Source organism: Halichoeres trimaculatus, unplaced genomic scaffold (genome assembly GCF_033239565.1).
Source record: "Halichoeres trimaculatus isolate MK-OKI-2021-1 unplaced genomic scaffold, fHalTri1.1 fHalTri1_scaffold_12, whole genome shotgun sequence".
Classification (NCBI taxonomy): Eukaryota; Metazoa; Chordata; class Actinopteri; order Labriformes; family Labridae; genus Halichoeres; species Halichoeres trimaculatus.
This window is the reverse complement of record NW_027437190.1, coordinates 22,305,548-22,331,176: the sequence shown is the minus strand read 5'-3', so window position 1 is coordinate 22,331,176 and position 25,629 is coordinate 22,305,548. Positions and strand designations below refer to the sequence as shown.

Below are 25,629 nucleotides of genomic sequence, written 5' to 3'. Positions count from 1 at the left end.
TATTCATTCTGGTGTTTTAAATCTGGCTTAAATTAGCTTTTATTGCAAGAGAAATATTGTGAAAGCTGTGTTTTTATTTTCTGACAAACTGGGAGGGGGAAATGTGTTTTAACAGTACATGGACTACATTAGTTTCCTCTCCCACTTACTTTCGTTACTTCGCGTTGAAAGATGCCTTTTGTGCTGAATCAGCATCAATCATTTCCTCTGATACCCCCCTCATGTCAGGTGACCACACATAGGTGTCCGTGGGAGTGGGTACGGGGGAGGGGTCCGGTGTTTTCCGACGTGAGTCGAGTGTCTCCGAATGCAGCAGAGCCCGACATATTCTGAACATCTTCCAAATGTTGAGCCCTAGTCGTGAAGTGCAGCTTCAGAGGGGGGCGAGGTTGCAAGGGAGGGAGACGGCGAGGGAGGAAACCAGCAGCATCCACACAGATTTTCACCTCTGAAGGCATCCTGACGTCTCCCCGTGCTCCAGCTGGATCATTAGCGGTAAGCTGATCCGCTGTTTGCTCTTTTTTTCCCTCCTAACATGCATGTGCGGACGTGTGGGTTACATGTGACCGGTGCATGACGGGTTAAATTCTGCAGTTTTTTGGTTGATGCTGTTATCGGCTATCCCGGCCCGGGGGTAGGTAGCTGAAGGCAACCTGTGAGTTTGGCAGGGTTTTTACATGCTTCAGTCAACGAGTAAAAGTGTGAAAATATGTTGACGTTGTTTTCTGAGTGCATCGTCCCGGGATGGAGCCGCTTTTCCCCTCATTGGATATTCTCCATTCATTTCTCAGCCTCCCGGTGGTATGCAGGTGGTCAGAAATAAAATGCAGTTGTATTTTGTAGAATCCATGATGATGTCAGATGCATGCATCTAAACGGCTTAAACTGAAATGACAGTGGACCACAAGTTCACCTTTTTTAAATTATGAACTTATTTACCTCCCTGACATCATTATCACCACAGTGATAATGCAGTAGTAGCCTCATCTCATCATCTTTATTAACCCTCTAGTCAGATAAGAAATGTACAGGCTAAATGTTCTGCACTCTTAAAAGCCTAATAGCATCCATTATCTGAGAGGATGCTCCAGCCTGGAGGCTCTCTGGCTGTTTCCTCCAGCTGCAGTCTGTGGCTGGCCAGAGCTGCATCAAGGCCTGCAGGGACATGAGGGCAATGGATGTATTGTAATCCCATCTTTGGCACAAATAACTCTACATCTTATTTGCTGCTATTTTGTTTTTGTCAATGCCTCACATATAACCACCATCCCTCTCCCTGCTCCTCTCTGGTGTCCACTGATTGTAATGGATCTGACAGGTGCATGCAATATGGTGGAAACCTGTCTCATCCTTTAGTTCACTGCAGCCAGCTTTGGAGGGAAATGGGTTGTCAAATGCTGCAGGCCTTGTATCGAAGATGATCTCTAGAAATTATATACCAGGATTTTGTCTGGGTGAGATCTTCAGGTTGTTTAAGACTATTTTTATACCATCTCTGCAATTTGACTTAGTGTGGAGAAGTTGCAGACATCTGAAATCACTGAACACAGAATCACTGAAATAGTAAATTGAAGTTTTTGAGCTTCCCAAGCCCCTGAGTAAAGGAAAACCCATATCTGATCAAGAGTGGTGGACCCCAAGTAAACATTCAGCCATTTCCAATGTCTTCTCTGCTGCAATCCTCTTTCCCTTTCTTTGCTGCCTCATGTTTTATAAATGTCTAGTGCTGTGAGGCAAGAGTACTGCATGTGTGCATGTGCGCGTGGAAATGTGAGTTTGAGCTTCACTTCTAGCAGGCCTCCTCATCCTCAGAGAGACTTCACCCCCATGCAGAGCCTTTTCTCTTCACCACTTGTGCAGAGCAAAGCAAAAATGAAAGAGAAATGATGAAGGGTGAAGACACAGAGGTTGCTTTGTAAAAGTCCCCCACATCTGCAGTCATTAAAGGCATTTCCGCCTCTTTAAAGCCCGTGGACAAAGACAGGCCTGTTCTTCCAGTAAGTAGGGAGTTTGGAGGTAGAGGCCACACAGGAGCAGGCTTTGATTTCAGAGTGGGATGCACGGCCTCGGATTATGTAAGATAAGGAGGAGGAGAGGATGAAAGAGACATGATGGAGAAGGGAGACAGAGAGTAGTGCAAAGAAAAGGGGGGAATGAGAGTGATGCCCTGAAACAGGGAGCAGAGGATTCAGGGTTGAGAGGAGTCATGCTGAGAAGATAAAATGTGGAGAAAAAGGAAGTAAGGGATGATACCAACCTGTCAAACGGACTAAAGTTGGGGGAGAAGAGCACAGTGAAACTTTAACAAGGTTGTTATGGTGGAAGAAAGTAACACTCTGAGATGTGAGAAAACGGATAGAGAGAGGAAGAAGAAGAGTGGAGAACCCAGCTGAAGTGAAAAACACTGAGTGAAGCAAAGGAGTCAGGGAAGGACAGCAGATGGCAAATTTTGAGGTCGGTGTGCTTCACAGCTCAGAGGGAATTCTGTAACAGGTTAAAGCTCATTGCATGTTAGCGCATATGTGCTTGCATGTCAGTGCTCGGGGAGGATATTCTTGCCGTTTGGGCATCAAAAATGAACAGGAATAGAGAAGTGGATTTTACAATTCTCGCCTTGCCTCATCTTGCAGAAACAGCAGATTGGCTGTGGTGACTTTACGAGGCCTACTGCTGAGACAAACAGATGGACATGGCTCACTTTGGTCTTTCTTCAGAGGCGACCAAACCTGCATCCCAAACTAACTAATGAATGAAATAAATACCGGTGGCTGTGGGGGTCGACAGTCAGTGTTTTTAGTCGTATATCAAGATCAGAGAAATAGGTTCTGGGTGTAAAAGCTATGAAAAGTTATTGCAGACGTCCTGACATATTAAAAATGGACACAGCAGGGATGAAACAATAGCAATCTGAGAAATATAGATGACTGTAGCAGAGGACACAAGGTTTGTTGGTCAAGAGACACTGTTCTGTGTGACACAGCTTCCTGGTTCTGTGTAGTCCCAGGGTGTTGTGCGTAAATTGTTTCTGTCAAGCAGAGAGACACAGGCCTTGCTTTTAAAGAGTATGCTCAGACTACAGACACGCAGGTGCATACAATGATGATGGCTTGAAGTGGTGTGGATATTTTATGAAGTGCTCCATGTTCATGGATGGGTACCTTTCACATTTAAAACAATGCGGTACCAAAACCCGGTTCCTGGCAATTGGTACTGGTACTCAATGGTACCAATTTTCGGTACTTTTCTGTATTTATGTGGTAAAAAATATCCATTTGTTTAAGAATAAAATAGATATGTTTTTTCAATTTAACATATTTAATCTTCAATACATAACCTTGCAATGCTGTGTTCATGCCCAGAATGGAAAATCGCTTACTCTTCCACTCCCTCACAGTCACAAGGATGCATTTTGGTACCTAAACAGGGTACCTTTTGATGTTACATGAGTTGGTACCTATCCCTATCCATGTTATGTCAAGACACTTTTAATGTAATGTCTGTTTATTAGCTGCTAAAAATGTGACTTTAATGCATATACACTGCAGGTGTTCCTTCCCACTCCCCTCCTAGGCTTTGTAAATGGCAACAGCAGGTTGTGTTTCCCCAGATGCCTTGGAGCAGAAGAAGGCATTACCACGTAATCACAAACCCCTTCTGTGTTGCAGTTACTCATGATTCTTCCGAGACAACAACATGAAGTCTTAGGGGAAGATAGCATGGCTGGGAAGCAAGCTGGCTATCAGTTTCCACACAATTTGAATGAATCATCTTGAGGTCCATGAATTATTCTGTGCTTAAATTCAGGCACATAATCAATAGGCAATCTCTGACAGAGACGTAGAGCCCGGTGGCTGTGATAAACATGCACATGCACTTAAAGAGAGGTGACTCTTTAAAACTATCGCTGGACAAGTCTTAAAGCAACACAGTCTGCCCATGGACTCACAAATCTACAAAGCCCTGATTTCATACTGCCAGTATACACTCTATGGAGCCTACCTTGCATTGTATATGACTTTCTCTACAGAAGCTTAACCACACTCAATTTTGCAAATCTGAAGTCCGATAAAAAAAACACTGGCCAAAGAAGAATAAATTGAATTTACAGGCAGTACAAGATTCTCAGCAGATCTGATTCCGATGGTTGTTTTAAGATGTTTTGTGTGATTAGATAACCCAATTGAATCCTTAATGCACTTTAAAGAACAACTGCAGGATAAGAAAAAAGACAATGCAGGCTTTATGTACACAAGGTTAAAGCTAGTTGTCTTTTTTCATGAATAATGAGGCACACAGTGTATGAATAATGAAGCACATACATTTCTGTGGCATGGATAACCTTGACAGCATGCTGCTTAGCTGCTGACTGTGAGCTTTGCAGGTGTTTCCTCCAGCTCCCCTCCTGGGCTTTGTAAAAGAGAACCACAGGAAAGTTTCTTCTGCTCTGACCCCTTGATGTGAAGCCTCTGATGTCTCAGCACCGAGGAAAGCCGTTCACATCATCAATTTTCCCTTCAGTGCTGCAGATGATCAGGATTCCCTCACAGAATCTTCCTTTCACCTTCTGTTTCCCAGCGTTTACTGTTTGAAGCTCATCCAAGCAAGAACTTTTTAAGCAACAGTGTAATTTATGTTGTGCACAAGGAGCACATCAATGCCCTTGAATCTTTGCAGTTAAATTCTTATACCTTAGACGTAAGTGAATGAATAGATAAGAATGTACTTTATCAATCATCGAAGGGGAATTCAGAAGTTTCAAAATAATTTTACTTTGTGTTTTATTGTTAATGCTGGTTAGAGGTGTCTTATGGTGAAGGAAGGTTTGGGCAATTTTGGGAGTTCATAACTGACAAGGGTCCAGAATCCTCAAAAAATTGTCTCTAACTTTTTTTCCCCTCCTCTATATTTTCTTTTCTTTATTTTTTTTTAATATTGAACACTTTCTATATTTGCAAAAGGCTCAAATCCCTGATGGTGCTCCTGCTCTTGGCTCTGTAACAATTATATTTGTTCACACACTCTCCGGATACATATTCATGTCAGCCTTGGATCTGAGAAACTGTTAATGACATTTCTGATTCCAGGTTTTGATCTTAAATGCGAACAATGTACTTGTTTTTTAGCCAACAGAGAAAAGTCTTTTTAATATTATCTTGTTATTATGATGTATACCTGTTCCTTCAAATTGAAAATAAACGTTTGGGTATTTTCTTTTTATACCTTTTCTGGATAGGGTTCAGGTGAAGAGAGACAGGAAACACAAGGAAAAAAAGAGCAGGGAAGACATGCAGCAAATGGTTGAGGCCAGGAGTTGAGCTAGCAGGAGTATATGGCTTAAATCTGACCTGTGACCATTTGCTACATTTCATCCACCCTCTTTTCCTCCTCGCATTTCTTTTCTCTCCCCAGATATCCAGTAAAGGCAGACGTCAAAAGAATAATAAAACAGCCTGCTTTAGAGGAGTTCAAAGATACAAAATGTGTTTTGGGAACACTAGACTGCAGTTCAGACAGTTTGAAGTCAGCTTCACCTCATGTGCCCCTGTGGATGCTTCAGGGTGATATCATCTAGGGATGCTGTCATACACAAAACTTGGTAAAGTCAGATCTGTCAGCAGTATGTCCTCTGATAACCCCTCTCTGATCACAAAGAGCGATATAATGAATCGGTACAGAAACAAATAGCACTGGAATAGATTTGTGGTTTATTTTGATATTTTTTGTTTCTCTTTTTCTTTCCAGAAGACTCAGCCAGGATGGTGGCAGGCAGGTTGATCGTGTTAAGTTTTCTGCTTGCAACAGGTAAAAAAAATTACTGAAGTTGTCCATTGTGGTGATCATGAAATAAACAAAATCATGTGCTCTCTCACACAAACTGCTGGTCAGGCCGCTCTGAATCGCTGACTCAGAAAAAATGTTGTGGTTTAAGTGTATAGACACAGTTTAAGGATGTTAAAAGCCTGAATTTTAAGAAATACAGAAGAATACAAAAGAAGTTGTCATCATTAGGCGGGGATGGGGTTAATAACTGTCCAACTGATGAAAATAGACCTTTATGATTCACTTTAATTTGTTTATCTTCCTTTTTTCTTTGCAGCGCTCTCTGCCCCAGTACAAGGTAAGATCCATTGTGCCACGCCTTAATGTACGATTCTGAATTCATCGCTCATGCTTTAAAAATCATGACTTTTCTTGCCCTCTCCTGGTGTTTTACAGCGCTTCCTCCTTCATTTTTGTCTCTCTTATAATTCAGTTGATGAGTCCAGGACTCTCTTCCTCTGGGAGGATTTCCACATCATGCTGCCTTCACTCAAACTAGAGGTCAAATTCAAAAGCGGATCTGCCCAATGGTCACCTGAGGTGGACCTGTTTCGTGGTGGCAGCGTGGTCAACAGTCGGGTCAAACTCAACCAAAAACTCAGCCACCTCATTATAGACAAGGTGGGCGAGGCAGATGAGGGCGTGTACACGGTGAAAGATCCCGATAATCCTGAGAGCATCAAACGCATCAAGCTCACCGTCAGAGGTAATGATGATTTATGTGTGGCTGAAACATCAGAGATGGAGTCAAAGCAAGCTGACATATTACACTTTCACAGACTGAGTTAGAGCTTCATCGGATAAAAATTTTTACACTTCGACCACACTACATTTCAGATTATGATTGTACATCTTTACTTCTCTTTCCACCTATGTTACATGATACTTTGCAACCTACTTCATTTGCAGTCTCATAAACTGCAACATCTTACTTTACCACCTAATCACTTGAAACCTAAAATTGTAGTTGTTCTGATGATACCCAGATGCCACCTTTTCAGCTTTGTAATGAGTAATTTATGTTTTCTCAAATCAAGAAATACTCAAAGAGTTTGAGATATATACAGTGTGTTTTCAAAAGTGCACTGTTTACCAACCTTTGAGTAAAAGATCCAAACATTTCCCCCAACACTAACAGAAATCAGCCTTTTAGTCTCCCCTTGAGAACTAAACCTCTTAAATCTGATCTAGAGTCAGAGCTGTGTAGGAGCTGTTTATTTCTCCTACTTTAATCATTCAGTCAGCAGCAGAATCAACCTCTCTTTTTTACTCTTCTTCTTTGTCCTTTGAGTGTTAGAGGTTTCAGCAGTGTAGGCTCTGGCAAGTAGTTCTGATGAGACTGAACACACAAACACACAAACGTGAGTGTTGGTCACACATGGAGGGCGGAGTGGGCACAGACCCAGCACGGATAAAGGCTACTGTAGAGTAGCAGTATTTGAAAGATTCACCATATGGAGGGAGTAACATGCTGTGAGGTGTGTGTGTGTGTGTGTGTTTGTGAGCATGTCAGAGCTGCCAGGCAGTAATTATGCAGCTTTTTAACCGCCAACCCACTCCTCTCTTCTTCCCTTCCTGCTGTTTTCCTGTCTTTATCTTGTCTTTACTGTCTCTCTCTGTTTCATTTGTTCCTACCCTTTCATTTCAGCCCCACTGATATTTTTGGATCACTGCTCTTTTCTCTGTATTTCTCTCTCTTTTCTCCACATCTGTCATGCCATTTCCTCCTCCTTGCCCTTCCTCGTTCCCTCCTTCACCCCATCTGTTCTTTCTTTCAGCCTTAAGCACCCAAAGCAAATACACTCTCTCCTTCTCTCGACTTAAATGTCTAATTTCTCATCAGCTGTAGCTGACCCTGTAGTTCCTTTTCTCACAAGAATAAACAGTTCATCTCTTTGATTTTACCTCATAGATTGCACCAACGAGCACATCATTAAATATGGAGACAACTTCCGTATTCCAGTGGTGGAGGTGACTCCCCCCCTGACGTTAGAGTACAGGCCCATTTCTGTGGAGGCAAACCAGACATCGAGGTAGAGTCAACTTATTCACGCTGGTATTTTTGCCCACAAGAATCTGAGATGGCATTTTCCCACTCTGATGCATACACACTGTGACAGCGTGCCTCACATTCACCAAGAAAAGGTTAAGGAAGGTATATCCTCTTTGACTTTCTCTCCTGCAGACCTGCTCTGGTGCTGCTGACCAGCACAGGGTTGTCCAGGGATGGCTACCAGGGTCGAATCATCGTTGAGGAACGCCACGTCATGCTCAGTGCTGTCACAGGTGCAGATGAGGGCAGCTACACCGTCAGAGATGCCAAAGGTGATATCCAGAAGAAAGTGTGTCTCAAAGTCAAAGGTGAGAGCATGAATGAAGACGGTTGTAGCCATTTTCCTCTGTTCATTTCTCGACTTGTTTTAGCTTCCATCAGGATGTTGTTGTCCTATCCTCTGTGGCTATAACACACCTCTTGTCTGTCATAATGGCTTTTTAAAGACCCCAACGTTAATGGGCTCTAGCAGGCTAATGCATTTTAGATGATCCATGAGCAGATACGCAGAGTGCTGGTGTATTTATACTACGTCCTCCATTGTCTTCTCTTTCTTTCTCTCTCTGTCTCAGGGCATCAAAACTTTGTGACAATGCAATATGGGAAAAGGCTGAAGATCAACCTGATCGTGAACAGCTCTCTGGTCCAACTATTCTACACCCCTGAAAGAGACCCCACACCCCGTCTGCTGCTGGATAAAGGAGTATTCACAGATGTAAATTGGCACCTCTGTTTTCCTTTCCCCTCCATCACATTAACATGATTTCTGTATTGAATAGCAGCAGACTTCTAGTGATACCTTCTCAGTTGTCTTTCCTTACATCCCTTTCCTTTAGCCGTTGTTTGTTTGGCTAGTCTCTCCTTCCTTTTTTGAAACACTATAACCTGTGATGTGTTTAAGAGTTTAACAGCTTTTTTAAGTGTTACTGCTAATGGCTGGAGCTCTTTTATAGCTTACAAAGTCTGCAAGTGGACAATCAAGCCATTATGACCCACCTTTGCTTTAGCATGCTGTTTAGTTAGTTGAGACATTTAAGACTTTTATGGTATGTGCTGGGGTTATTTCCTCTCATGCACCATTTACTGGTGTTATATGTCTGCTTGTTGTTCTTTTTTCCTTTTTTTGTATTTTGCATATCTGCCAACACTCCCGATTTCTGCCTAAGTATTTCTCTTTTTAACCCATTCGCCCACTGAACACCTGATTTATAGTTCCTCCTGATTTTCCTTCAACTTTTCACACTGATACCAGTCAAAGGCTCATACTTTGTCAAGGTCTAATGTTAGCAGAAATGGGTTTGTTTTTGTAAGTTTAGGATGTTCATTTATAAATGTCTCTTTTCCTCCAGGCCCCTGAGGAGCTGGGTTTGCAGGATCGTCTCTCTATGGAAGGTTCACTGGTTTATCTGGATCAGGTCACTCGTGCAGACATAGGCATATTCGAGATTAAAGACATACTGGGGTTTGTTGTCGCCAACATCCACCTGGGAGTAGAACGTAAGTATAGGGAAGGTTGAAAACCATGCTTAATTACAAGGTTTTTTATGTGCTACCTACTAAAGAATAGTATCACTCCGTTATAATGTAGAAGCTAACTTTTGACCTAATCTCCTTTATTTGTCTCCCGCATTCATTTGTTGGAATTTCCTTACGTCACTGAAAAAGGTCATTTGAATTATTTACCCACCCACTCGTGCTCTTTTCTCGCCTTTTTCCCACAATGCCATCATGCAGCCTACAAGCTGGAGTCGCTCTATGTGGCCATCATCGCCCTTGTGGGCCTGCTGGTTTTCCTTCTGCTGGTGTGTCTGCTGTCCTGCCTGATCAAAGTGAAGAAGAGGGCCAAGAGGGCTGCAGCACTGGAGAAGCTCGCCCAGAACGCTGGCAAAGAGGACGAGGGGGAGGCCTTTAGACAGGTTGGAGAGCAGGATACGTAACTTACAAGTCATAATTATTATAATGACAATGTCCCACTCTATTTAACAGCTTTTCTGTGCGTGTGCCTCCACAGGTGGTAAAGAACATCACCAAACTCAGTGAAGAATCCAAGCACTCCCAGGCAGACAATACAGAGAAGTCTCAGAGCACTGAAGTGGACATCAAAGTAAGAAAACATGAAAGTCTTCCCTCTTAACCCAGTCTTTGAGAGGTTTTAATAATGTCTCCGTTTTTTTATGCTGTTTTCTGCGTTCAGACAGCTGCAGCTAATTCAGAATGCTGCCGCTGCTGCTAGACTCTTCACTAAGGTCAAGAAGGTGGATCACCTCAGCCCAGGTCTCAGATCTTTGCAGTGGCCCCCCTTGCGACAGAGAATTGATTTTTTAAAGTTACTATTGGTTGATTGAGTCCTGAATGTGGGGTAGGGCTGACATACACTTCTGTCCTGCTGTTTTCTTATGAACCATCCAGATCTCTCAGGTCTTCTGGGAAGACCCTTTCTGTCCCTGCAGCCAAAACAAAACATGGAGAGGCAGCATTCAGCTTTCCCAAAAAACCTGAGCTCTGCTCCGACTCTCAGTTCTTTAAATCAAGGCTTAAACTTCTGTTTCCACTGCCTGTTGTTGAACTAAATTTGGGTCTTTTTCCTCCTACTCTGTTGCTGCGCTGAGACTTTGTTTCTCCTGTTATGTTCAAATTATTGTACTCTTTTTGGTTAAACCCAAACTTCTGCTCCCGTGTATGTAATTTTATATCTTATCCTGTTATTTTTGTCCTCTGAAAACAACGCAGAATTATATCTTGTTTGGAAAAAAAAAGGCAAATCATACTTTTCCTTGTGGTCTGCTTGTTACAGGGTCTGGAGGTGTCCTCTAAAGAGGTCGGGTTAGGTAACCTCGAGACAAGTGACTCTGGCGTTGGCTTTAATACGGCCCTTCCTCTGGACACTGACACTGATGCCCCTGATCCAACCTCTGAGTCTGTAGCTGTAACAATCTCTGCTGCCCCTGAAACCAAATCAAGTCCACCACCTGCTGCCGAGTCCAAGCCGAGCGCCCCACCAGCCTTGGAAATAAAGTCCAGTCCAGTAGCTGAAACTAAAACCTCCCCAGCACCCGAGACCAAGAAAACTCCTGATCCACCTGTAGAAACAAAATTGGACTTGCCCAAACCTGCAGAGGTTAAGCCCAGCCCAACCCCAAGTCCAGAGCCCAAGGCTGATCTGAGTCCAGCTCATCCAAAACCAGCACCAAGCCCAGAGCCCAAGGCTAGTCTGAGTCCGGCCGATCCAAAACTGGCACCAAGCCCCAGCCCGGAGCCCAAGGTTACTCTGAGTCCAGCTGATTTAAAACCAGCACCGACCCCAAGCCCGGAGCCCAAGGCTGGTCTGAGTCCAGCTGATCCAAAACCGGCACCAACTCCAAGTCCAGAGCCAAAACCACCCACTCCAAAAGCCACAACGCCAACTCCTGTGAGTGCTCTGGCACCAACTCCTGAGCCCCAAAAACCAACCACACCAGAACCAATCACCAATGGTACACCTGAGCCTGGCCTGGATTCCAAATCAAGCCCGGATCACGCTGAAATTATCAGCAGCCCAGCTCCCAAAGCAGCTCCTCCTAAAACTCCTGAGGTAGAGCTGAAATCTAGTGGTGCAACATTGGAGGCCAGCAAAGACGGCACTGTGGCTGACGATACAACCACCACAACCACAACCACTTGAGACCAGACCCTGCAACAACCCAATGGAAGCCCCACAAAATTTTCTCCTTCTTCCACCACTGTAGACAATCGAAGACCCCAACCAAATAATGAAGAAAACACTGCAGCAGGGGTGAGGACTTTGATTTAACATGTCTAATGCCTGAACACAGTATTATCTTTATTGTCAATACTAACACAAAACCTTTGGTCTTCATGATACTGAAACACTTAACGCAACAAATGTGGCTTGCTGATTGTTAAACATTTTAGTACATTTCATGTAAGGACCTTACAGCCTCAACTTTTGGTAACTTTAGTGTCAAACTGCAAACACAATTTTTTGCAGTGTTTACAACTCAAATTCCTCTTAAGGTCTTTTATGAACAATAGGTTTACAGAACAAGAAAACACTTTTAATTCATTTTAGAAAAAACTTCGTGTTAGATCCCACAAAACCCTTAATAGGCCATCACTTGAGACCTAGTAGCCTCTGGGAACAACCAACAACTTTTCTGGGACTTCGGTACAGCCAAAAGTACGTGACAAAAGACTATCCGTGACTTCCTTTTACTCTGTAGTATTGTTTTCAGTCTGGCTTTCATCTTATTACTATAAAGAAGTCGCTGTTAGGAGACAATATCTGGGAGGAGATTCTTTTTACAATAATTCACAGCATTAAACTTTCATGGGAGTTTTTGCTTGTATAGATTTAAAAAAGCTATATTCTCACTTGAACATTGCCAATGAGATCTCTCAGCCTATTCTGCTGTTTTTGTGTATAGTCCCACTGAAAGGCTAGTGAACAACCAATTCAGACTACGAACAAAAACCCACAACACTTCCGGCTCCCAAAGTCACGTTGTCTAACTAAAAATGCAAAATCTGTTGGTAGAGATTTAGTCCTACACCACCCAGCGCACATCTTATCGACTTGTTATGTGGAGAAATAAACTGTTTGCAGTTTTGGCAATCCTAAGCGTTTCCAACAAGAACGGAACCCCTCTGATCAAACTTTAACACTCTGTCTGGGGGATTTGTACATAGTTGTCCTCTTGTTTCAGAAACAACCACTATACTGGATCAAATGAAGGGAAAATGTTTTGTTTTGCATCTCATTAACCACACAAAAAAGATTCTCTTTTAACTCTAAACTATGTTTAAAGTCTCTAAGGTATGAATTCATTGGCATTTCAGATGATTACAACATATTTTGCAGTTCGATCAGTCCAGATCACCACTTTGCAGTGTTTGTTCTGGATTTCCTGGTGGCCTCATACAAATTCCTTACGCCAATGTTTTGAGTAGAAGGGAGGTAGTGTCAGCTGCAACTCAAGGTACTTAATGGGACCACCATTGTGCCACTGTATGTTGAGCTTTTTAATGATCATATCCTGAATAAAAAGTACCTGAAAGGCTCAGGTAGTTACAGCATGCTGTTTTTGTCTATAGTTTAGTTCTGTCCCACATCCTTAGATGGTTACCATGCCAACCTACTAATGCATTAATCATTACTTTATTTAATATCCAAATGACACATTTTTCTTACATATGTAGTTTAACAGTTAACAGTTCTTGTGCGATGGACTCTCTAAAATCTGTATAAAGCATTAACATTTATGCCTAGCATGTTAAACTGCTCCAAAAAACTCCCATGAGGCCTTTTTTTCCACGCCAAGTAGTTAAGAAATCGTTTGTTTATGAATCTTATCTAGGTCTTGTATGGTATGGAGGAGGTGTGCAGATACAATTTAGTGTTAAAATTGCATGTCTCTACCTCATACTATAACTGACTGACAGGAAAACCAATAACAATATGTTTGGTGCGCTAACGTCAACAAAAGCATTTGGTTTTGTGAGAGAAGCACAAAAAGACAGCCATGAAAATTCAATCAATCAGTGAAATGTAGGAAAATTGTACAGCAGATCATCTACAGCTAACTGGCTTTTCTTGGTAGCTCTCTTTACTATTAGATTTTCTTACAGGTAGATTATAATCAGGCAAGATGTCAGCTTTTCTAAAAGCCATATGACTAGATAGGTTTAGATGTCAGATTTGATAGTCTGATCAATTGATATAAATAACCTAAAAACAAACCAAAAATGAACACAAATCAAGTGGCCTCAGAGTCAGATGGAAAAAACAGTATCAGTCAAATGTGTTACACCTGTTTGAAGGCATTCTAATGTAAAAACACTGAATATGCCTCATTTGTCGTCTCTATCTTTGAGAAGAACACAAACCACTTATGAAAATACTAAAGTACCTTCACTAACACTCAGACACACAAAGCAGACACACACATTCCAGCCTTGTAAATATTGCATGTGTTTGCAGTTTAACCCCTTGAAGGCTGAATGTTGTCAGTGTACATAATGGTGGTTGTATTATACATGAAAACACAGAAAAAAACTAAATTTCTCACCAACTTTAAATGCTAAATATATTACATAAAGTATAAACATATATTATATACTATAAACACTAATATTCACTAACATCAAACTAATTTTAAAACCAAATATTGTAAAAAATCCATCAAGATTTGATCCTCTTAAATCAATTTTCTGCTGTTAATGCTATTCAAACGTGTAACCTATGTCGCTTAAAGCATGCTCATAACACGTCTCGAAAAACAGACTTCTATCATCTTAAAGGTGTGTGTGTGTGTGTGTGTGTGTGTGTGTGTGTGTGTGTGTGTGTGTGTGTGTGTGTGTGTGTGTGTGTGTGTGTGTGTGTGTGTGTGTGTGTGTGTGTGTGTGTGTGTGTGTGTGTGTGTGTGTGTGAGTGATGGAGGAGCAATTTTTATTGTGACCATCATTGTGTGTATTTTTGTGTCTCAGAGCATGTAAAAATGAGCAAGAATGATTTAAGACTGTGAGTTACGCGTGCTGGTGTGAGCTAAGTCTATGCATAGACCAAACAACTTATGTACTTAACATGTGCTTCTCCGTCTGTTGTGAGTAAAGTATCCATGTGCCTGCTCAACTCGTCCTGCAATGTACAAAATGAAACAAGTGCTGTGTTCATGTCATGAGTGTGAATGTGTTTAAAGCCACAATATATTGTAAAAGATATTGTAACTTTGAGATTTTTAAGTGATTCTTGTCTGTTTAGTGCCTAAACCCTGTTTTGGATAGTTGGCCTGTACTCTGTAGTATCAGACACTCCTTTTGGCACCTTTTACTTGATATTTACAATATTCAGCGATGTAGAGGACTGTTTGCACGCACAACCGTATAAAGTAAAACCACTGACAGACCTACGATATACTAGTGTGGAAGAGACAAGTGACGTATAACATAGAAGTGATACAGCTCTGAGTAGCATAAATAAAGCTGAGTTTGCTCTGTGTGTAGGTGAGGGTGTTTTCTATTTCATTGATCATTGTTGCACAGTTTGGAGTACGTGAGTGAATTCTTGATAGCAGCAGATGAATGAGGAGCTCTGTGCGGGTAACCCTCAGGCTTATGTTGAGAGACTGCTAAAACAGCATTTCCATGCAGCACCACTACTGTATATTGTAAGTGATTGTAATCCCTTGCCACTCAGAGGAAATATTGATGAGAAGGAGGCAGATAGTGCATAGCTTTTGGTTTACCACCAGCGCTAAGACCGCTCAGTCAGGTGGGTTTTTGAATTATTACATCCAACTAGTGCCAGAGGGGTTCTGGTTTCATTTCCACCTCTAAGAACCTACTTACAGAAACCACAACCTTTATTAGCACTGGCACTTCTTGCACTATGTGAGTAGTCTCTGCCCTGAACCCTCTCTCTCTTTGTTTACTTCTGCAGTCCTGGCCTGGATGTGGTGTAACTTCCCACCTTTTCTCTCTGTACTCCCTTTTTGCACAACTTCACACTGATGTTTTGTACAGAAAATACTTTGTTTCTTTATTTCATGTCCAAAGGAATACTAAGAATAAACAAGCTATTATGACATTTGCCCTCCTGTTGTTTCTGTGTTCCTTTTCTTTCCTTTTCTCAAAGCTGTCTGTTTGATCTCAGCGCAGCGTCTCACTCAATGTCAGCCGGCATTTGTTCCAAGTGTCACGCGTCACTTTCTCACCCCTCGGGAACTGCGTGCCACTAATTCAACTGCCATAAATTTACCAGGGCAGATTGTAGCCAAGCAGGAGCAACAGAGATATTTTTAAACAGGGTAAAGGTAACAGCAAAATGTTGTTGACACCTGCTGGACCCCAACGCTTCCAGCTGACTGCAAACAATAACCTTTCCTGTTCTGTGTTTTCCATAAAATATTATGCAAACATAACTCAGAGCACCATAGTGCATTGCAGTGCAAATCGCAGGATGCATTCTGAAAATGGGAAAAGGATGTGTGAGTCGAATCAGAAAATTTTTCACCACATCTAAAATCAAATTTCAAATGTCTGCAACAAAAGTAGCAAAAGAAATATGATGTACTTCGGCTAAACACAACACCTCAAGTCCCACATTTCTGTAGTCAAATGGTCGAGTTGAGAGGGCCGTTCAAACAATAAAGAACCTGCTGAGAAAAGCACAGGACACAGAAGTTAACAGAGGGAGCCAAAATGATCAAAAATAGTCCCTTACAGGATCTTGATCAGCAGCGCCCAGATCAAAAAATGACAAACCACATGGTACATAGTGCTCACACCATGCACTAGTGGTTCTGTGGTATTCTACTGGGTGCTAGACTGGTGTGATGGTTCTCTTAGTGGTATTTTACAAGTATGTCACAAACCTTTTGTTGTATTTATTGACACTGTAAATGCTATGTTATGATACATGTGACCCTAACCCTACCATGCAACCATAATTTCAATACACATGAAAGATGAGCAAGAAAAGTATTAATTCCTTTAATTACATCATTATTGCTCTTACACTGTAAATTGTGACAAAAGAAATGTGTTGGGGTGTAGAACTGGGTGGACATGCACACCTGTTTGCAACCACAACATGCCAATGTTTCTCCATAGACATAACTTTAGTCCAGCCATATGCTCCAGAACAACTGGCATAGATAACCCTTGCTATTGACCTTTTGTTAAAGGATCTTGAATGAGCACTCTCAATATTCTTTTTTTTTTTTTTTGAAAAGTCTGACTTTTCTCATCTGGATTTGGGATTAAAGTTAGAAGTTTTCAAAGACAACTTATTATTAATATATATATATATAGTGGCCTTAATCCTCTTCCAAACGTGATCATATTGCTTATTTTAGATAAATTTCCAGTTACCCAAAAGAGAAAAAGAGGAGCAGTAAACTTTCAACTCTGAGAAATAAAAAAAAGAACCAACTTCCATTTGGCATTTTTGCATAAAAAATACCCTTAAGTACTATCACATTGATTGATGGGAGTCATTTTATTGTAGCTGATGTTAAATAATTGTTATGCTTAGAGATCTAAATACTAAGCTTATAAATTATTAATTGTATTGTTAGTTAATTTATCCATTCACCTATCTGGAAAATCAGTCTCTGATTAAAGCGAAGGTTGAAAGATCTTTAATGCTGCTGTATTCTTCCCATCATCTCCATCACATGGATTGTAGAAAGGGAAAAGAGGAACCATCACCGTTCCTATGGTGAAGGTATAGATTGGTGACATGGTGATAGCATTGTAGAAGGACACCTCCTCCTTTTCACAGTCCAAAAACACACCAATGCGGACAAGTCGCACAGACACAGTAATCTTTGTGGGTTTTGGGTCAGTGCAGGCCAAAACAGATCCTCCTTTCAGGGCCAGGGTCCACAAGCCACTGGAAGTTCCTGTGGCATCCATCTCTCCTCTTTCTACATCCTCTCTTGCCACGCCCAACCTCCATGCCGTCTTATGAGCCACCTCCACCTCCCAGTAGTGTCGGCCTGTGGTGAAGCCCTGACTGCCCAGCACGCAGTAATAATAGTGGAACCGCCGAGGGTTTGACTCACAGTCCTTTGTGTCTTTATCCTCATCAAACCAGACTGAAGTGCAGGACTGAGACAGGGACAGGTTAGGGTGGGCTGTGTAGGGGTCAAATGTCACTGCGGTTATATCTGTCAACCAACAGAGACAAAGTCATTTATTTTTGCCTTTTGCATGTGTTGTTATGAATGAGGTGAAGTTCTCGATCATACTTGGGTAAAGGCAGCTCTTCATGTGCTTCCATATCCTGTATTGAATGGGCCCCACAAACTGACCGGAGCGCACCTCAGTGTCCACCTCTGCAGGGAGGACCAAGTTGACCTGAGACCTGCCCAAAACAGAAAGACAGACAAACTAAGCGTAATCCTGTTAGACACTGAAATGAGTATAATATACAGTGAATTAAAAAAAATGTGAAATCAAAAGTTGAGGCATTTCAGAGTTAGATGAAAAGACACTTTGTGAAAACTTGCCTTTTCACAAGAACTTGAATTTCCTGCAATAAAAAAACAGTTCGGAAAAGATGTTTGTAAATGGTCAAAACAATACAGTATAGCTCACTAAAATGTTTATACAAGCTCTCACAAGAGTCAGAGCGCCTCATGCTGCCCATTCCTATTTGCTGACTAATGCTTTGACAGCCTTTTGTCCTTTCACTTTTAAATGAGAAATTGATTTTGACCTGCAAAACAGAGGAAGTGAACTGTTTAGCCAATCAATGTCTCTAGTTGTTTAAAGTAGTGCCAAAGAAAAGGAGAAATGTCACCAGGGTCACACTGCAGCTCTGGGAATGCGTTCCTCTGATGACGCGCTGCAGTCACTTTGTTCCCGGCAGTCATGGGGAGTCTAAATTAATGGTATTTATTTTGAAGGGTTATCAGTAAGATAATTAACTTTTGCAGTGCTCCAGTGACCCTGCATAAACTCAAGTGTGGCTCTGCTGTTGTGCAAATAAGCTTCCAAATCATTACTGGAGGGAGTCCAAACTATTCTTCCACTCCTTTTTTGTTTCCACTCTCACATTACCTCACCCTCTAAATTAAAATCTTTCCTATAAATAAACCCAGATAAACCTCAGGTGATAGTCAGATGCAATTTTTGTATGATTACTTCTTCATCTCTAATGACATTTCCTCACTTTCAGCAGTTTAGGACTGTCATCTTCAGCCAATTTGCTGTTCAGCACTGTGATCGCATTCTCCAGCTCTCTTCCTTGCACCACTATCTTCTTCTCTCTTTCCTTTAGCTGTTTCAGTTGTTTCTGTTTCTCTCTGTTCAGCCGCTCCAGGTCCCTGCTCTCTTCCTCATCCAGGAAACGATGGAGGTTCTGAAACTCGGCTCTGATTTCTCGTTCCAGGGCATCAAAACTGTTCTGGAAGATGGACATTGTAAAGATGGACAAGTATCAATACAGGCATTCTATGGGGACTTGAAATCTACTTTATGGATTTCACTAGCTATTTAATTAATATTCTGTTCTGATAGAAAATTGTTGAATACTGCAGTTATTGTGCATGGAAAGAAATGCATTTACAAAAAGAACGAGGATTAATAATGCAGCAACAATACCTCCACTTCCAGAGACTCTATGTATGTCTCTCTCTCCGCTTCCCTGCACTCATCTACCTCATGCTTGATTCTTTTAATAGCCTGGATAAGCTTTTCCTGTAACACACATACACACATACACACACAGGAGACAGAGAATCTGAGAAAAAAAGACATAGACCTGATTCAATTTTCTGCAACACCAGTCTTTTTTCCTGTAGAAACTGTACCTTCAAATTCTCAATGCTAATGTATCACTCATCACTGTTTTCAAAGAAAGCAGCAGGTGGAGAGTATATAGCATCACGCTTACCTTGTAATCACAGAGGAGACGTTTACTGTTGTTGTTGTTGTTGGTGTCTTTGATTTGGTTTTGGAACATTCCACTTCTGCAAGATTAGACACAACACAAATCAAAGAGACTCTTAAGGAAAGTGCAATGAAAGTGATGGGGGTAGTGAGAGGGAGGGACAATAAGGACATGACAACAAAACAAAGAAAGAGAAAAGGAGAGTCAGAAAGAGAAAGAGAGAAACATTCATGCCAGTAAAATAGAGCTTAAAGAACATACATCCAAGCAGAAAATTAGCCAGAGAAAGCGTATTGACAGGCACAGATCAGTATCCACAGCCTGACGTGAGAATATATGGATCCATTAGAGGGAGAGAAGAGATGGGAGGAGTGGAGGGGAGGTAGATGCCAGGAGGGCTCTCTGGCTGGCTGGTTGGCAGACAGCAGCGATTTATGGCAGCAGACACCCAGGAGTCTATTTCTGTCAGCCAGTGTCTTTGGAAACAAAGAAGGATCTGGAGTCAGGCAGCCAGTCAGTCCGTCATGCATTGTGTTTCGGATCTGCTGCTGTTTTGTTTGAATGGGAGAAAATAAATGTTTGGGGGGGTGGTAGTGCAGAAAACATAAGCTATTGGAGTGCTTTCTTAAAAGATGCTGTTTCACCATCCCGCTGGGTCTTACATTGTCTGGGAGGAGGTTTATACTTCCCAAATGTACAGTCAGCATTTCTGCGCTTTTCCCATAACTGCACAGCAACATGCTTCTTTTCTTTTTTTAACCTCCCCCTGGTCTGTCCTCTTATGTAAACTTTTAATATCTCTACCCCCCCCGCCCAATGTCTCCTCACCCCCTTTACCACGGGTACGTGCACTGAGGCAGCATTACTCATCTCTGCAAGCATTCCTCATCTATAATTCATTGTACTCGTCCCAGCAAGTGACCATGCTGAACTGGGGCTGAGCTGCAGGCTGGATGCAGTACAGCATGCGGCAGGTGGTGGGGACATAGACAATAAAAAGCAAATATAATTCATGAGAACACACACAGCAGTCTTCCAATTGTAATTAAGGGAGGCATATATCTGCCGGGGCTATTTCATTTTAATCTGAAGGACTGTTTTTGACTTGTTGGATTTTTTTAAGAACTGCTTTCAAAGCAAGTCACTGGAATCAGAAGTCCTATAACTCACAAACTCAAAGTTATCATATGCAGAGCATTTGAACACAAGAATATGAAAGCCGAAGATAGCTTGGATTGTTGCTGTCTTTAGGTTTTTTTTTTTTTTTTATTCCCTCATGAATAACAAGAGTGTCAGCAAGGCTAGTCTCTAAAGCATTGTTAAAAAGATACAAGCACAAGCTTTAAGCTAACACTGTCATACAGTTAGTTCAGCCCCCATCCAAACCCCGCTCATGGTGCGACAGATGCCACTACATATCATAAAGAAGCTGTTAATGGCCAGCTACTGGGCTAGCCTCAAAGGACATGAGGAACAACACCCCACTAACATAGTGTTGTACCAGCGCTGGGAACAAGGCAGAGGACAAAGAGCCAGTGCTGGGTGGGTTAGCAGAAGATATGCAGAGGGCTACAGAGTTATTAATATCAAGCTTGGCACAACAGCAGTTATTCCAGAGGCAGAGACATGGACTCACTCAACAACACTACAGAGAAAAAAAGCAGAGGGATGAAAAGTCTATATACCAATATTTTCTAAACCTCAGACAGCAATATTCCAGTGTGTGCAAGTACAAATTGATATTTTAAAACCCCTAGACAATTTAGTAATTGGGGTGTCTCTTTCATCCTTTGGAACAACCAAACACAGGGACAAAGGCTGGTGGCATAAGGCACACAGATAATACCCTGATCTTGGACCTTATTCCTTCCAGATGCAGGAAGTACATAAAAGATTCTGTGTTTATCTGAAGGAGAATAACACTGGAGATATTAAACTCCACAAAGCATTGCCCCAAGTAGCACCACAACCACTTTTATTGACAGTTTGTGGACTGTTAACCCCAGATTTGAAAAAAAAAAAAAAAAAATCATTAATAAATCGATGAGACACAGTCTCAATGAAATATTATCCCCTCAAAGATAGAATATGATATTGCACTGAAATTCATTAAAGAGTGAAACTAGGGGTACATTGGGGGTATACAAAAAAGTGAAAAAAGTGCCTTTTTTGCTTTATATTCTATTTGTTTGGGAATGATTTACCGGGGATGGACCAAGTAAATTTTAAAGAATTACAGCACAAAATTCATTTGACAACACATGATAACATGGTTGACAGGGTAATATAGTTGACAGAACAAACCTGTCTCTACAATATTAAAATTTGTGATTGGTAACACAGTTGATAGGTAACACAGTTGACATTTTCTTCATTTTTGGCCCTTGTGCTAACTGCAGACCTTGAACATTCCACCACCTGACCTCATTCACCTCATATTTCTGTGCATTTTCTTCACAGTTTGGTCATTTTAACATCGATAAACAAACAATAACAACAAATAATACTGAAAATAATATTCACAAACATATATTGTAGTGTTCATTTCCAAGAGCAAACTTGACATTTGAGAAATCTGACAGCGCAAAACTGCAAATTTCAATACAATAAATGAAAGTGAAATATTACCCAAATGACCCACCCAAATTGGTCATTGCTTGGAATTAATTTTTTGTAAAATTGATAAGTAAACCCCATGGACTTGAAATATACTCCTTATTAAATAGTCACTCTAAAAAAATAACCTGAAACCTACCCCCTAAGTCTATATATATTTATTCAAATTAAATAAACCTTCAATAATTGAAAATAGAGAGATGGCTATAACCACAAAAAGTACAATTGTTTAACAGAATCCCTTGCTGTAATATGAAAAAAGATTCTCTTACCTTGATTTGTTCAAAACAAATAGCCATCTAACAGCCTCTACCCGTATTTATATCCAAAACATCAAGTTTGACCTATGGTTTGAATTAGATGAATGAAGACCATAGACAGTCACATCGCGACGCGTGAAGATGACGTCACTAAAGTAAACAACGACATGTCGCACAGACAAATTCAAGCAAGAGGTGTCAAAGATTTAAACCAGCAAGCATTTATTTTGCGTTGCACTATCAAATGTTCTGCATATTTTCAGAGTTTCGTGCAGCGTACAGCCTTTTATATCCACCGTGTTACGTTGACAAGCTAACTACCCATCCTGCTTAGCTAGCCTAGCATACACTAGCTGAAGTTTCTCTGCATGTTAGAGGCGTTTTTAGTGACTCAGTGGCTTAGTGGCTAATATTACATTAACATATAAGAGCTTACTGATATTTCCATCGTATTTTTAATTGCACGTTGTATTGCAGAAATGAACGGTCAAGCAGACGTCGAAGTTGACTACAAGCGGAAATACAAAAACCTCAAGCGAAAATTAAAATTCCTCGTATATGTAAGTAAAGCCGCTATATGAGCCATATGATGATGAGATTTGGGGGTTGCAATCTTAGTGTTCGGTTTGTTTTACCCCCCAGGAACAGGAATGTTTTCAAGAGGAGCTGAGGAGGGCACAGAGGAAACTACTTAAAGTTTCCAGAGACAAAAGGTGAGATAACAATAGACGCTAATAAAAATGTGAGGTTTGTAAGAAAATTGTGTGAATGCAGTAAATGACAGCATCATTCATGTGATTTTTTTTAAGCTTCCTCCTGGACAGATTGCTACAGTATGAGAGGGTAGATGAAGACTCCTCAGGTACGTTTTACATCTCAGTTCATAAGCTGTCATAAGAAATAACATGAATTACTGTGACAATGTAACTGAGAGTTTGTAATTATTTGACTATTGGTTTAATTTATTTGTCGTCTGCTCCAGATTCAGATGCCACGGTTTCTTCAGAGAATAGTGAAGGAGAAGGCCCCCGAGAGAGGGAAAGAGAACGAGATGTCGCAAAGAAGTACGTCAAATATTTCAAGTTAAAAACTGGTCCTGCTAGCTCAATGTTAGTTCTGCTGTTGAAGGTTTTCTGACAAAAGTATTACTTGTTATTGAGTCTATGACTATTTGTTTGTGCCAAAAGCATGAAATACAGGAAACCTTTTCTACATACAACTGAAGACATAGCAGCCTGGGTTGGGGGTTTAAAACCATGACTGCCAAAGGAACTTACAAAAGCTAATTTTTGAATCCATGAATAACCTGAGACGAGCAAAGCACATTTAAAAGATAAAGTTTTTAGAGTGATGCCTGTTTGGTGAGACAGATTGACCAGTTGCATCAATTCGAACCTAGCATTTGTCTGAATTCTTTTGTGTTACAACTTGTCAGCTGAATTCATGTTTGCTCATATATGTCATGCATCATTTTCAGGCGAAGGAGTAGTCCTGGAGCATGTCTTCCTTCATCGTCCTCCCCTCATCTCTCCCTGTTGTCCCGTTCTGGTGTAAATCCCCTACAGTCCTCGGGTTCAGGACCCTACCTTAACACTGTAAGTTTTCATTGACCTTTCTTATATGGAGCAGAAACATTCTTCCAACATCATCTCGCCATCTGGAAACATATTCCCTGTTTTTATTTAGCTTTTTTTTGTACGATTTGATTGATTTGTCATTTTACTCATTTGTTGTTATCTTTTACTTTGTTTTGTTTGATGTACATAATGGCTTCATTGCCCTTGCATTGCTCATTTCCCTGTGTCTGTGTTTTTTTGTGTGTCTGTCCTGTAAATTGCCCATGCCTTTGTGTGTGTGCGTGTGTGTGTGTGTATGTGTGTGTGTGCATGTGATTTATTTGGATATTTGGGGCCTGCGTGTGTGTTGGGCAGATGCCCTTCCCACCAGAGTATTTGGCACCTCCAGCTGAACGATTGAAGAAAGAGAGAAAAACAAAGACGCCTAAAAACAAGAAAGAGACTGCTGGGAAGGTGAGAGAGGAGAGGGGAAGTTGAGATGCTCATAAGTAGAAATAGTTTTGATAACATTAAATATATGACTTAATTTTCACATGCTGTATTGTAAGAGTCATTTGAATAATATTAAATGAGGCATAATGAATATTTTTTACACAATTTATTGACATAAATTTATTAAAATAGAAGTATAGTTTATTTAATGTACAAAAACTGTGTATTCATGAAACTTAGAGACAGAAGGTTTTTTGATGTAGAGACAGTTTACTGGACAGAACTTGTAATAGAAACATTACAGACCTAATGTTGTTACTTTTTTAAGTTTTGTACAATGCTGCCCTCTGATGTTTGTCTCTGTGTTCATGTACATGCTGCATGCCTTATCTTGAGTTATATCTGTAAAGCATGCATCCATCCATACACCATATTCCTGACCAGGATCTTCATAATTCATCATTCTTCATATTTTCTTAATTCTGAATTCGCCTCAGGTTGTTGCCCCCATGTCAGCAAACTACCCATCATCCACTTCGGCCCCTCCAACAGCCAGTGGCCCCTTCAGCTGGGTCCCCAGACAAATGCTAAGTGGAGATGCAGCTGAAGAGGAAGGAGACAGTGATGGAGACAGCGACAGAGGAGATGAAGACAGAGGGGAGGGGGACGAGGCTGAACTGGTCATCGACATACCTAACGAGTGAGCCTGACTGTGGGTTTAGACATATTTATAAGCAGAGGTTGTTAAGGTTGTAAATATGTATGTGTGAAAGTCAGTGGTAGTGGATTTGATGTTTTTTTCTTTGTAAAGTTCCCTCTTTTACATTTTTTATAATGGAAGACAAGCTCCCTCTTGTGGGCATTTTCATAATTGCACCACCAGTGAAAAAATGTTGCCAAATAAATGTGGTTCTTGAAAATTATGCTATTGAACCTACTAAAGCAGTTTTATACAATATCTTCTATTCCATCAAAGCTTTTTCATTATGAGCTTATGCAGAATATTGCACCATCATCACTGTTTGGCTTTTCTGACATATCTCTGTATTTTTTTTTACCTTGTCATAAATCAAAGCTACTTTATGTTCAAGGAGGAATAAACTTTTGCACTCATCAAATAGTGCATGTCAGCAAATGATGTAAAACCTTTTCATTTCAGATTACTAAAGATAAATGTGAATTTAAAACTTGTTGGGTTTCATTTATACATTAAGCTGGCATCACATTACAACGGCTAATTTACTAAAACCTTTTTTCAAGAGCTACTGTTTTTTCTCCAAGTATTTCTCGTTGCGCTATTTCACATGATGTAAATGCTGTGGAAATGTTACCACAACTTATAGTATCACTTCAAGCCCCACCCAAAACATCACACCCGAATACTTTCATTCCACAGCTACAGTCACGAGGTATGCTGCAAAAATCAATTTAATGCTGGACATGTTTGCTGAATACATTCACTAAACTGGAGATATT

General features: G+C 40.9%; 3 protein-coding genes across 4 annotated transcripts; 2 read left to right on the top strand and 1 right to left on the bottom strand.

Annotated features, from left to right (window-relative positions):
- Positions 1-292: 292 nt before the first annotated feature.
- Positions 293-15,455, top strand: LOC141800306 (uncharacterized). The gene is made up of 11 exons (XM_074682740.1): positions 293-495; positions 5,743-5,802; positions 6,098-6,118; positions 6,254-6,526; positions 7,733-7,853; positions 8,006-8,181; positions 8,446-8,588; positions 9,223-9,370; positions 9,608-9,789; positions 9,885-9,977; positions 10,668-15,455. Exons 2-11 carry the CDS (start codon positions 5,757-5,759, stop codon positions 11,532-11,534), a joined length of 2,070 nt encoding a protein of 689 aa, XP_074538841.1. The 5' UTR covers positions 293-495; positions 5,743-5,756; the 3' UTR covers positions 11,535-15,455.
- Positions 15,456-16,187: 732 nt separating this feature from the next.
- On the bottom strand, positions 16,188-22,647 carry LOC141800309 (zinc-binding protein A33). Its single transcript, XM_074682742.1, has 7 exons — positions 22,581-22,647; positions 19,272-19,347; positions 18,980-19,075; positions 18,549-18,782; positions 17,884-17,906; positions 17,623-17,738; positions 16,188-17,541 (listed from the first exon to the last, which is right to left on the bottom strand). The coding sequence occupies exons 2-7, from the start codon at positions 19,338-19,340 to the stop codon at positions 16,988-16,990; spliced, it is 1,092 nt and encodes a 363-aa protein (XP_074538843.1). The 5' UTR covers positions 19,341-19,347; positions 22,581-22,647; the 3' UTR covers positions 16,188-16,987.
- Positions 22,231-25,581, top strand: ino80e (INO80 complex subunit E). 2 transcript variants are annotated; one of them, XM_074682743.1, is made up of 8 exons: positions 22,231-22,339; positions 22,622-22,704; positions 22,787-22,857; positions 22,954-23,006; positions 23,127-23,208; positions 23,622-23,739; positions 24,076-24,174; positions 24,651-25,578. In XM_074682743.1, exons 1-8 carry the CDS (start codon positions 22,249-22,251, stop codon positions 24,855-24,857), a joined length of 804 nt encoding a protein of 267 aa, XP_074538844.1. In that variant the 5' UTR covers positions 22,231-22,248; the 3' UTR covers positions 24,858-25,578. The 2 variants fall into 2 exon arrangements, with proteins under 2 accessions (XP_074538844.1, XP_074538845.1); XM_074682744.1 differs by lacking the exon at positions 24,076-24,174 and having other exon boundaries at positions 24,651-25,581.
- Positions 25,582-25,629: the final 48 nt, after the last annotated feature.

Bases quoted from the DNA above. Each gene is read 5' to 3' on its own strand.
- ino80e (XM_074682743.1), top strand. From the start codon at position 22,249: ATGAAGACCATAGACAGTCACATCGCGACGCGTGAAGATGACGTCACT. The intron at 22,705-22,786 runs GTAAGTAAAGCC...TTTACCCCCCAG, and splicing joins AATTAAAATTCCTCGTATAT to GAACAGGAATGTTTTCAAGA. The intron at 23,740-24,075 runs GTAAGTTTTCAT...TGTGTTGGGCAG, and splicing joins CAGGACCCTACCTTAACACT to ATGCCCTTCCCACCAGAGTA.
- LOC141800306 (XM_074682740.1), top strand. From the start codon at position 5,757: ATGGTGGCAGGCAGGTTGATCGTGTTAAGTTTTCTGCTTGCAACAG. The intron at 6,119-6,253 runs GTAAGATCCATT...CTTATAATTCAG, and splicing joins GCTCTCTGCCCCAGTACAAG to TTGATGAGTCCAGGACTCTC. The intron at 7,854-8,005 runs GTAGAGTCAACT...TCTCTCCTGCAG, and splicing joins GAGGCAAACCAGACATCGAG to ACCTGCTCTGGTGCTGCTGA.
- LOC141800309 (XM_074682742.1), bottom strand. From the start codon at position 19,340: ATGTTCCAAAACCAAATCAAAGACACCAACAACAACAACAACAGTAAA. The intron at 17,907-18,548 runs GTGAGGAAATGT...TTTTTATTGCAG, and splicing joins ACAGTCCTAAACTGCTGAAA to GAAATTCAAGTTCTTGTGAA. The intron at 17,739-17,883 runs GCAAGTTTTCAC...TGTTTTGGGCAG, and splicing joins ATTCAAGTTCTTGTGAAAAG to GTCTCAGGTCAACTTGGTCC.